This window comes from Cottoperca gobio, chromosome 10 (assembly GCF_900634415.1).
Source record: "Cottoperca gobio chromosome 10, fCotGob3.1, whole genome shotgun sequence".
In the NCBI taxonomy this organism is placed as follows: Eukaryota; Metazoa; Chordata; class Actinopteri; order Perciformes; family Bovichtidae; genus Cottoperca; species Cottoperca gobio.
Genome location: NC_041364.1, coordinates 8,751,147 through 8,763,334, shown reverse-complemented (window position 1 = coordinate 8,763,334; position 12,188 = coordinate 8,751,147). Strand labels below are relative to the sequence as shown.

The 12,188-nt window shown below is 42.3% G+C and overlaps 1 protein-coding gene across 1 annotated transcript in view; it reads right to left on the bottom strand.

Moving 5' to 3' along the window:
* The window catches only part of drp2 (dystrophin related protein 2), a 65,199-nt gene that overhangs the window by 25,529 nt on the left and 27,482 nt on the right, over window positions 1-12,188 (bottom strand). Inside the window, exons 7-13 of the mRNA XM_029441902.1 lie at window positions 11,118-11,196; window positions 9,662-9,722; window positions 7,891-7,952; window positions 7,252-7,326; window positions 5,436-5,637; window positions 2,548-2,633; window positions 62-219 (exon numbers count right to left, since the gene is read on the bottom strand). Coding sequence (XP_029297762.1) covers window positions 62-219; window positions 2,548-2,633; window positions 5,436-5,637; window positions 7,252-7,326; window positions 7,891-7,952; window positions 9,662-9,722; window positions 11,118-11,196 — 723 coding nt within the window. The remainder of the gene's footprint in view (window positions 1-61; window positions 220-2,547; window positions 2,634-5,435; window positions 5,638-7,251; window positions 7,327-7,890; window positions 7,953-9,661; window positions 9,723-11,117; window positions 11,197-12,188) is intronic.

Genomic DNA, 12,188 nt, shown 5'->3' with positions numbered 1-12,188 from the left:
ACTATTGCCTCTCTATGAATGTGTTTAGGTGTGACATGCATTTTGGTTAATCTGTCCTCACCACGCGGAAGCAGCTGCGGACGCTGGGCTCCACGTTGCTTCCCCCGAAAGCAGCAACTTCCCCCAGCTGGCGTGGGATCTGGATGGCTTCATGGAGCAGCAGGCTGAGGTGACGCTGGTCTGTTAAACCTCCAGCACCAGCCACCTGACGGAATAAATCTGCAACCACCAGAACATACAAAAAGCAATGTAGCAATTCTGTAGTAACTAAACTGCAAACGTGTGTAACTGCATTACATGTGCACAGCATTTGTATGCATGAAAAACATTTGTATTATCATCACATCTGCATACATTCCTCCTACACATCTACATCTGCTAGTTTAAGTTCATTTGGGTTTATTGCTACATGTTTTCAGTTTTTCAAAAGATGCATTAGGATTTTAGGCAGGCATCCACAATTTGACGAGAGGGGCACTTTGTGCACAAAATAAAGGCATAACTTTAGCATTAATTTAAAAACGTATGCCGAGTTTGTCCACCCAGCAGCATCCATTTTTCATTAATCTTTTTAACAATGAGACTCCCAGGCAACAGTGTTTACAAAACCTAGTTATGTGGAATAAAATTCACTTCAGTGACATATAGACAGAGACAGAGTCAGTATTAGTGGCCGGGTTGGTCTGCCGGGAGATGAAAGAGCTGCATAAGTGGAGTCTTGTCAGGTTTTGAATGAGGCCTTTACCAAGCTAGCTGGGACTGTGCCTGTCACTGAAGAGATGAATGCTGACAGGCGTGTGAGGCTGCTGCACAATGCCAGTATAAGCATCCCATGTATCCCTCTCTCTGTGTACTCATTCAACCCCACAGGGACAAAACTTGGCTTTAACACCTGCATGTTAAACAGACTCCTTTATATAGTTCTCATAACCAGAGCTGAGGCGTGTTCGACATTTTAAATGTTCACAGTGAGCTGTTTCATAGAGATTAGTTTTAGACATGTTTTATGGAGACACTAACACGGTATATGGGCCTATTGCATCTGAAACATGCAGCCTGCAATGTTGCAAACCCTGCAGTGACATAAAGGTATTCCTGGTGTTGGCTGCACAAAACACAAACCTTTGGAACATCCATTAGTAAGTTTGTTTGTGAAGGCTTTAATAAGTGTTCAGTAATTACTTGTTAGTATGAAACTTAAAAGAGTAAAGTGAAGAAGTCTTTACTAAATTACAGTTGCATACCCACAGTGTTAAGTATAAATCTTTTGGTAAAGCGTACACTCATCCTTTAGTTGTTGATATATATTTCAGTCTGGACCAAAGTGGTGGACCGTCTTTGCCCCCCCCCCCCCCCTTGAGCTACGTCGCTAACAGAATACAAACGTGAGGGATTTGAGTTTGTAAGAGGAATCAAGCTGTGCAAATCCAGCGTACACTTTGTAAGCTCAGTTTTCACTAAATTATTTCAGCCTGGAGTTAAGTTTGCTTGATAATTTACTACCTCTTAGACATATCAAAATCTCATGTACTATTAAAGATAAGCGCCACAAAATATAAAATGAAGTCACACTCTATGACTGACTATTTTGCCCCTCAAATATTTAGAAATTATTTTTGGTGGATCATCTTGGAGGACTAAAAACTTTTTTAATTAGCCGCCATGTAGAGCAGTAAGAACTGCATTTGTCAAATTGGGTGTGAAGGCAGTATATATTGATGTCTGCAAAATTATGCAAATGTTAAGTAAAATCCCTCGTCCAAACTTAAGATGAAAAATCAAAAACAACTGGCCACAAAGTCAAGCAAACACTTTTTACATTATACGTTTTTTGGAATTTGAAAGCCAAAGACTGGTGATGATGGAATAAACACCCACCATCTGTATCTCAAAGCGGGTTGATGCAAATGCTTCAGATTTATTTGCAAATATTATTCCAGTGACGTCTGGAGTTGACAGAAAAGGGATCAGTCAGTGAAATGTCAAACTGTTAAGGCCACCACATGTCTACCTGAATCAGAAAAAGAGGGTCGACTCTCTTCAGGGACCATCCAAATGAAGGTAAATCTGTTATCTCTCAGTCTTTAAGAGCTGACACAGATGGTATGCCAGCCATGAATAATCCTGACGTGGGTTTGGCAGCGTTGTCTCTGATCTTGTATCAAACACAAGCTGTTCCAGGTCCATCTATTATCAGTTCAAATGCTCAAATTTGTTTACCTATATTTACATGACGGCTTGTAAACTGGGGTTAAAATAGAACAGTAAAAATAATATATATCTCATATGACCAACAAAGGAGGAAGCTCTTTACTTGTGGAAAGATGAGTGTGCATGAATGCTGTCTTTGGCAAGCAATCCTTTTAATGCCCCGGGTGTACTTTGAAGACGTAAAGAAAGCTTTCTCCATTAAAGCAGCAGACTCATTTCCTCCATTAGACTAAGTGGAAGTCTTTATGTAATACTGGCAATCAGGGCCGTTTTGTTTTGGCTCATTGTTTGCAGTTGAGGAGATGCATTAGGCACATGAACGAGCATCGTACTCACATTTGTACTTCTCTTGGACGTCTGCGTTGCACAAGCTCACCAATCCCATCTTGAAGCTGAGAGCTCGCATTTTGCCATTACGAGCACTAGTGGAAAGAAAGTGAAAAAGAAGAAAGAAGATGTAAGGTCACAACTCTTGAATGGTGAATGAACTCGTGGTAGAATTACGTGGGTCAAAGCAATACAGCACAGGTCAGTGCGACTGTGTGAAATCGTATTATAGCACATCCAGAGTGTTGTGTCCATGCCCAGAAGACTTGCATACAAACATGTGCATACATACTGCATAAAGACACAATTACATACACATATCCAGCATTTGTGAGGATCTGAGGTGCTGTCCCAAGGGCAGGGCCAGTGAGATGGATGCTGTTATGCCCTGATCTCAGCCTGAAAGGGTCTCATTAGCTTTTCGTGTTGAGATTTCACAGCTAACACAGCCTGGAAGAAATAACTGCCGACATAAGCAGTATTGGCAGAAACTAAAGGCTTTATCGATTAACATTTGAATTGTTAAGCGAGAAATCAAGAACATCTCATTCATCAGAGAAAACCAGACCAATAAAGTATACAATTGAATCAAAGAGCGAGTTAAATTTCCAGAACTGGGATGTTCCTTTAAATGTCGGGACTCAGGCCGTTAGAGTAACATGGACAAACGCGAGACTTGATAAGTGGAATAATACTGTCTTTTTCTCTGTTAGATCCAGATCCGAGGTGGTTGAGAGGAGCACATGAGCTCATGGGGGCGACTGGCTGTCAGCACCTTTCACACACTCTTTCTGCTGTGTGTCACATACCATCTTCAATATGCACCCCAGTGCTGCTCCTCAGGGGACATGTCCCTCCTGCCCGCCCTGCTACTGTGACACGCCTTTGGAAGACACGCACACATAAACGCAACCATATAATCCCACACTGTGCTTTGATACACTGTAATTCAAACACACAATTAAAAATGGCAACACAAACATAGCATTCAGCTAATTCAGATTCACAGCCACTATTTATTGGAAAATAAAAAGCAATTACTGAAAATTATGCAGAAGGTTAAGTCTCTGATTGTCTCTCATTAGCAGCGAGTAGTTAAGAGCTGCCGACTGAATTCAGTGCACTCGTGGGGTTATCCCTGTATCTCTGCCTCTGTGCTCCGTGTTTTCTCTTTGGAGACGGCACAAAATAGTCAATCAGGAGCAAAGATAGGGGTAAAAGTTGATGTGAAAGAGGATTTGTTTCTGCTGTGTCTCAGAAGGGATGATTGGCCCTCTGCCTGGACATTGTTATCGGAGCAGTAGCCACACTGTGGCTCTTTATAGATGTCTGTACAACAAGCCATTCAACGACTCACATCAATCTGCAGACAGACTGTCCTCGGAGGACTGTAAGGAATAGTTTGTAATACTCTGTGTGTGTCATGTTTCTCCAGCCTGTGTCACTGCTTTGTTTTTGAACTGCTGAGGTTCACTTTAGCAAGACACCGAACTCACAACTGAACGGGGGCGCCCGTCCATGCATGGGCAGCCCCCCTCGCTCTGACATTAATGCGTGTGTATAGGTCCTGTTTGTGCAAATAAAGTGAATATTGAATTTCCACTCTGGAATCAATAAAGTATGTCCTCTTCTTCTTATTATTGCAAGGATACTCATGTATACTATACTATAATATATTCAACTTTACTATACTATACTAATGTTCAAACCTTTTTTTATAAATGCCTGGCACTGATACAAAAATAACCTTAACTGTCACTATAATACAAAACTTTATGAGAATAGCATGACAGGGATGAGTGTGTTATTTAAATGAGTGCTGGTCTTACACAAGATCTTCGGCGCACAATGGACATTTAAACAAAAAAAAATGGGTTGAAATTGATGCAGCCCAACCAGAAGCAATCTTTTTATCCACGCAGTCTGACGCCTTACCCACAATGCAACTTGACTGCCTACAGTTGGAGATGCTGGTTGTGTTACGCTAGCAGCAGCTAGTGTAGCCTCAAGGTGCGAGCCTCAAGCAGAGATGAGCAGCGGACTACTGAGGTCGGGTAAGCTCACTTTTTTTTAACTCCACTTTAAACTTGTAGTCTTCAACCCCAACTGACACTGACACACTTGAGGAAATTTACTATTTGACTTACAATAGGCTTTATACAACTTTTAGTTTTCTACCTTTGCAATAGTACATCCCAAGACATGTAAACAGAGTTTGATGTGTAAAACTGGCTCAGCTAACATTTATGTAGCGCTCCAGGTCAGCTCAATTATATATCACATTTAAAAACCACAGGAGTTGACCCCAAGTGCTTTCCAGTAGAGGCAGAATCTGCCTCAATACAGAAATAAAAAATGAATAATACATAATGTAATACAATAAAACAATAAGAGAGATAAAATAGGAAGTTAGGAGAAATAGAATAAAACAAACAACGGATTAAAAAGCAGTAAGAGGGACGTTAGAAATAAGTTAAGTGGGGACTTGAGAAAAGCTTAATGTGGGATGGGAGGCTATTCCAGGGTCTAGGAGCAGCAACAGAAAAAGCACCTTTTTTCGTCGCTTAGATTTTTCAGCTCACACATAAGTTGATGACATATTAAGGTCAACGTCATCTATTCATTATAAATCAGTAGCGAGCCAAAACACAGTAAACACTTGAAGAGGAAGTCAATCCTCCCTGGAGGTAAAGGCACTTTTATTAGGAGTTGATGGAGTGCAAAATGAGACCTTAAATGTGATGTTAATATTGGACTACAAAGAGGAAATCCTTTTGCCCTGTGTCTGCTGGATGTGACGACACTAACTTGATTAGCCAATAGTATATGAAAGCTGTGTTGTATAAAATACAATGTTGTAATAAATTAATGGAGACATATCACTCCAGCTTGCTCACCTGTCATAGACGTTGAGCAGCCAGTTGAGACACATGTCGACGCAAAGTGGAATGTTGACCAGGACGGATCTCTCCTCCTCCAGCCTCTCGTACACAGCCGTCAGGCCGTGGATCATCTCCACCACGTCCATTACATGCTCCCCCTGCTGCAGCTCCTGCTCTCGAAACACATCCACAAGGCAGCTCTGCGCCACTAAATCCACTAAAACACACAGACGGATACATATTAAGGAACACAGATAGCTGGAGAAACATCGGGACCATTTGTACGTTTTCGAGTTGACACATGTTGTGTGTATGTGTGAAAGTTTGTTATCTTCTGATAAGGTTTGAAATAAAGTAAACTGATTCAGTTTAAAAGCATGTATACAGGCATGCATACTCTCATGCTGGAGATTTAACAGCTACGTTCATACATACATAGCTGCACATCCACTTTCTCACACACACACACACACACACACACACACACACACACACACACACACACACACACACACACACACACACACACACACACACACACACACACACACACACAAGGATCATCATCCTCGCCTCAGCAAATGAGAGCACAGGCGATAGCACGGTGCTTATTCACCCTTTTTGCCCACTTAAGCCCGACCAGATGTTTCAAGAGCAGTGACACAAATTTGATTTCGCTCTTCTAAACTAATTTGATGGCCCATCCCTAGGAGTGGAGCTAAAAGGGTGTCCATGGATGCCAGGTATAATTGGATAGCACGATAATGAGGTAGAACAGAGAGGGGAGATAACACGAGTATTCTCAGGGTTGTGAGGAATCACCTAAAAATGTATTTCTGATGGGCTCTTAGGCAGCACTGCTCAATCATTCATAAAGTGTGCAGAGAGAAAGAGAGAGAGTTCTGTTATCAAGGCAAACCTGGCAATTAAATTCTGTAACAATATCAACCGGTAGGGTGAGATAAGAGAGCGGGCAAGAGGAAATAAAAAGGAGTCATTGAAAGAGGTTTTTCACAGTGGTCTGAGCATGCTGAGTTTTTATTACAGACCGGTGGAGAGAGAGGGTTGGATGAAGGTTGAAGAAAAGATGGGGAAGGAAAGGGGGTGAACACGAGGAAGGAAAAGTGCGAAATTGGCCACTTGCAGCGGCAAATACGGGCTCATCTGGAGTCAGTGGGGGTTAGAGCACTGCGGGTGATGGAAGATGGACAAGATTAAGTTGTTGTGAGAGCAGGAAGAGGGAGAAAGAAAGGCCAAGCTTGAGGTAGTGAAAAACTGAAAGCACAGAATATGAGGCATAAAGAAACGTAAAATCATCACGGAGAGAAGGATTGGATGAATCAGCAGTAGGTAGAGAAATAGGCAGAAAGTGAAAGGGTCTGTCCCGAGTAGGATACAAGAAGTTCTGTGACCCTGAAGGGGCACACATTCACGCCTCAACCATGCGGCAAAGATTAATTGCCTTCTCTTTTGTACGTCAAATGGACCAATTAATAGCTCTAATTACCTAGCACGCCAACGATCCAGGCTGTTATGAAAATGAGGAAGGAACCCAGTCGTTTCAAGTGGCTCTTGAGTTCATCAATACTTCTGCATTTTAAAGCCAGTGGTAATGGAGAGAATATTTCTACTTTTCAAAGATAGTGTAGAGAGGAGCGATGATTCCTTCGACAACTGAATAAAGAAATGTGCCACGGCTAATCGTTATATCTCATTCCTGAAGAGAGCTTGTCATAGTGGATTACTGACGGTTCAGGATAACAGTATATCACTTAATCAGTCATCCTAGCGTTGCAGGCAGGAAATACCATCAATGAAATACTGTACGTACATCTCAGAGCCTTCTGAACTCGCCGCAGCTTCATGGCTGTTCTGTATGCTGAGAACTTGATGTTGTTCAGATCCGCTAGAAGAGAGAGAGAGAGAGAGAGAGAGAGAGAGAGAGAGAGGAGAGAGAGAGAGAGAGAGAGAGAGAAAGAAAGAGATTAGAGTAAATTAAAAAATGAGTGAAAACAAACTCATCCTCCACCCTGCCATCGAGACATCGAGGAATTAGACATCACTATCTCTTCTCCTGGTTATCAGACCGTTGCAGAAGTCATTACTGGCGTATAAGTGTATGTGCACATGCGTGTATCTGACTGAGCATGTGTTTGCAACAGCGGGCCTATCTCCGGCGAAATATTTCCATGTCAGATCAGATTAAAAGTAAAACACATGATGTCGTTTAATCACAATTAATTAAAGGCTATGCAAAAGGCAATCACAGCGCTGGCAAATTGGCCCTTGTAGGTTAATGACAGTAGAGATTTAGTCCCTAAGGTGTTTGAAATACAAGGCCTTTAATGAGCTGTGTGACAGGGTCTTCAAAGCAGGAGACTCGTGGGTCCGTGCCGCTGGTGCTGCTGCAGCTCAGTGGGGGTCCTGGGCGGGTGAGCACGACTCGAAGGGTGCTTTTCTCCGTACTCACCCAGTGCTTGGTACAGTTCTGTCATCTTTGGATGGTCCCAGCACGTTGTCTGGGCCTGATGGCTGGGGGAAGACAACAAATAATGAAACAAAAAAGGCAGAATAATTTGGGAAGCTGGCAAGAATGGATGTGCACATTTTCAGGCCAGAAAGATCAATAAGAGTACAAATGAGCTGAGGGAAGCAGAGACAGGTAGGTTGGGGCAGACGGTAAAAGAAGGTTTCAGAGGTTTAAAATGTGATGGCAGGATAGGGCAACCATTGTGCACAAGAGATTTCAGGCCTGCAAAGGTCAAACATGATTCAGGTTCAGGAGTCAAAGTCACATTTTACCGCTGCTCTGCTGGAGATATACTTCCAGTAACTCAGGCTTAACTCAGGGAAACTACATAAAAATGCAACCCATACACACACACACACACACATCAAAAGATACGTTTACACCATCTTATCCCACTAAAGGATCCGTGGGCACATTAAAAAAAAAAGACCCATTAAAAAAGGACAAACGCAGCAAAATAAATGAGAAACCCAAAAGCAGGAATTCTGCCAGGACCCGGGGGCCTTTTAGGGCAGCACTCATCGTTTTACCTGTGCGAGCGCTCAGTGATTGGTACCCAATGAAGTGCTTCTGAGATACTATTCCCACTCCCATTGGTATAGTTATATAGCCCATAAAGAATTGACTAGCAGACTAAAATAAGACCCACGAGGTTCTGTTGCACAGGATTAAGAAAATAAATACTCACAGCTTTCAGAGGAACTAACTGTGCATAGTTACACACAAAAGGTACCATCCTCTAGGCATAAACGCACACATTCACAGTTCATTGATAAAACCAGCAGCACTTTAAAGGTGAAATAGTATTGATGAGGTAAATAGATAAACAGATGAGTGCTCAAGCAAATAGAGCTCACAGTAGCTCAAAAGAGGTTCTCTCTGAATCGTTTAGTATTTATCTGCTATCTCGTGGTACTTCGGTTCAAATGTTTGGGCCGATGGAAAGATCTTTGGAAATGTGAGGCAAGAGGTGTCTGAATTTGGGAAAGATTTTTCAGTTAGAGATGTGATTTAACTGTTGTGGAAGCATAACGTTGGTAGCTTCCTTGCAGACTTCTGAATCGCAGCCTATATCTCAGATTTCTTATACTGTATGTTTGGTGCTTCACTCACTGATGTCCGTCTTCCTGCTTGGAAAAATAACCAGGTTTGTAGGCGAGCAACTATCAACACACATTTTGAAATAAGCTTAAAGAACAATTCTTATAATAGAATATTTATATGATTAGTTAACTGCTCCAAGCAACTGCAGTTTGTGTGGATTAAAAATTATGTCAATTTAACGGATGCAACACTCACCACGAAATGGTAATTGCAGAATAATCCTACACTGAAAAAAAGCTAACATGACGTCAATGTCAAATTGAAAAAGGAAATTAAAACAAATGGCAATTCAGTCTGAATGTCAGGCTGTAAAGCTGGTAGTCTTTTTGATGTGATGGATCACACCATTTGAACAAGCCCTGAACTGCCCTCACCCCCCTCCGCTGTGATTCAATACGTGAACAAATAAAGGAGGTCAAGAATACTGCCAGCCAATCGCTATAACCAGTCTGATTCAGGAGAGTTAGGTGTGCACTGGAAACCAAATACATCTAGCATACAGCGGTCATACACATACGTCTTAAACATAAGATGATACCCCCACCTGAACCCAGCCAAAGTTTATACAGTCCCACAATGCAGAATCTGAGCCTGAAGTTGCACTTACTTGATGTAGTAGGGCACTTTGTTCGGGGAGATTGCACGCTCCCATGGTATCTGCACTGAACCTGCGCAAACACACAGAAAGGAATTCAATTTCAGAATTGCCATGTTTAAAATTAAAAGCCTTTGTGCGCAGCGTGTCCAGACAGCGTGTCCATTCAGACCTTCTTAACAGAGCTACTCTGGTGTACAACAGGCACAGTAAAGCCAAAGAGACATGTCTATTGTGTTGTGTTTCCACAGAGTGTTGGTTTGTTTGCCACGGCTCAATACAAAAGGGGATGCAGAGCACTCTGTGAGACAGGGATACTGTAGCCTTTTAACCGGCCTCCAAACTGAACCACAGGGGGTCCAGCAGAGGATCAAACAGGACAGCCTGCACTGGAAGAAGCAATATGCACCGACACGCTGATACAGAGGCATACATGCAACCATGTACTGTATTGTATCACGACACAGCACGATGCAGACTTGTATGTTGCGGCTCTGAGAATGTAAAAAATACTCCAAACACAAAGACTGAAGTAGACTCAGAAATCCAAAAAGGTGGAAGACGCATTCAGACGCCTAAAGAAAAAGTACTATTACCATAATGTTAAAATACTCTATTACAAATAAAAAGTCCTGCAGACAACATCCTTCAGCTGTATTATCATCAAAGTTAGTCAGTTTTTCTCAATCTAGGGCTCGGGCTCTCTTAGGATCACAAGATAAATCTGAGATTAATTAATGAGTTAGTAAAATAGAAAACCAAAGTTATGCGCCATAAATTCTTATAATTTTTCTTGACTTTTCTCAGATTTTCAGATTTCAGACGTTCAGGACGCAAACCCAGACGTTCAGGGCGCAAACCCAGACGTTCAAGGCGCAAACCCAGACGTTCAGGGCGCAAACCCAGACGTTCAGGGCGCAGTGGGCTGAGCTGGCAGTGGGGTAATTGTATATAAGCTCTTCTGAGCCAGCGTGACAGCAGTGAAACAGGATGGAGTTGGGTGAGGACATTTGAAGGCACGCAAGCAAACACCACTGCAGATGCAGTCACACAGAGAGCCCTGCAACACACATCAGTTTAAATTAGGTAGAGTAAATCCACATTTTCCGCCCTCCTGCTACGTCTCTGTAGCCTTTGAAGAGCAGCAGGTAGAGGAAGAGACAGACTTCACAAATATGTAACTCCGCTCAAATGAGAGCAATGACGGATCCGATTAACATCGCTGGGGATGTTTATCTCAACAGTGTGCTGGAACTGATAAAGACAGACAAACAACGCCCGCCAGCTCCACCTCTAACCCAAAAACACACACACATGCAGACACACACGCAGTGTTTTATAGCCTTATCATAACAAAACTGTAATACACCTAACCTTTTTTTCATCCCCCCACACTCTGAGACGGTGCCTTGGCACAGATTGGTGCGACATGAGGTACCAACTTCAAATAGCAGTAGAGGACTCTTACTGGAAAGGAAGTGCTGCGATCCGGGGCCAAAGTCTCTATGTGCATCCTGGAGCTGCTTCAGCCGCTCCTCTATGGAAGCCTGAGGATACGGACACACACACACATACACACACACACAGATTTTATCAAAGAGAATCGTGCTGTTCATCCTTCACTGCTACAAATCCCCAAAAGAAAGTAATGCACGCACACAGACCACCTGTTTCTCCTCCATTAGTTAACTACAGAATATAAATTATGTCTTTTTCCTCTGCTGCCCCTCTTGAAGGTCTTTGAAAGCCTTTGAAGGGAGGCAGGTAGGAAGTGAAGACAGAGATTAACAAATAATATATTTCTCTTAAAACGAGGACAACGGCTCATGGTTTGCAACGTCAGTGTGGAAAAGAGATAAAAGATGATGAAATGAGAGAGAAGGTGGGGTTGCAAAGCCTCAAATGTGTTGCGTCAATAACCACGGAGACTTAGTTGACAAAATGTGCCTTTGTAAAAGCATTTCACATCAGTTACTGTATGTTTCCCACCAAATGGGATTTAGTCTGCCTAATCCTGGTTTATTTGAAATGTATTGGATTTGGCACATGAATCATTGTCAGCTGGATGTTTGAAACGCAACCTCAAACAATGGAAGGTAAATCCAGTCACGGGAGGAAGTGAGACAGATAAAGCGAAGAAGAAAAAAAAGAAACTATGAGAGGCCTTTAGACTTCAAAGAGAAGCACAGGCAATGAGTCATAATGTGTAAAGGTAGATATATTAACTTGGCATTTCTCAGTGTGTACACACATCATTTCTCCCTCGCCAGAAAATAAAACAATGTAATCCGGAGCGTGATTTAAAATGGAAGAGACTAATATAGAGCATTGTCAATGTGCCGTGGAGATGCTACTGCCAACTGTGCGGGTTATACAATCTATTTGTTGTACAGTTCATTTGAGCTGCCATAAGGAAGACAAATGACTGAATTATCCATGATCGACAAATATTAGCAAATCAAATTTGAAAATATATTTTCACTGGCGTCAGAGCAGCCAAAATCAACAGGGCAGAGGATGTCGCCGGTATTTAGCATTT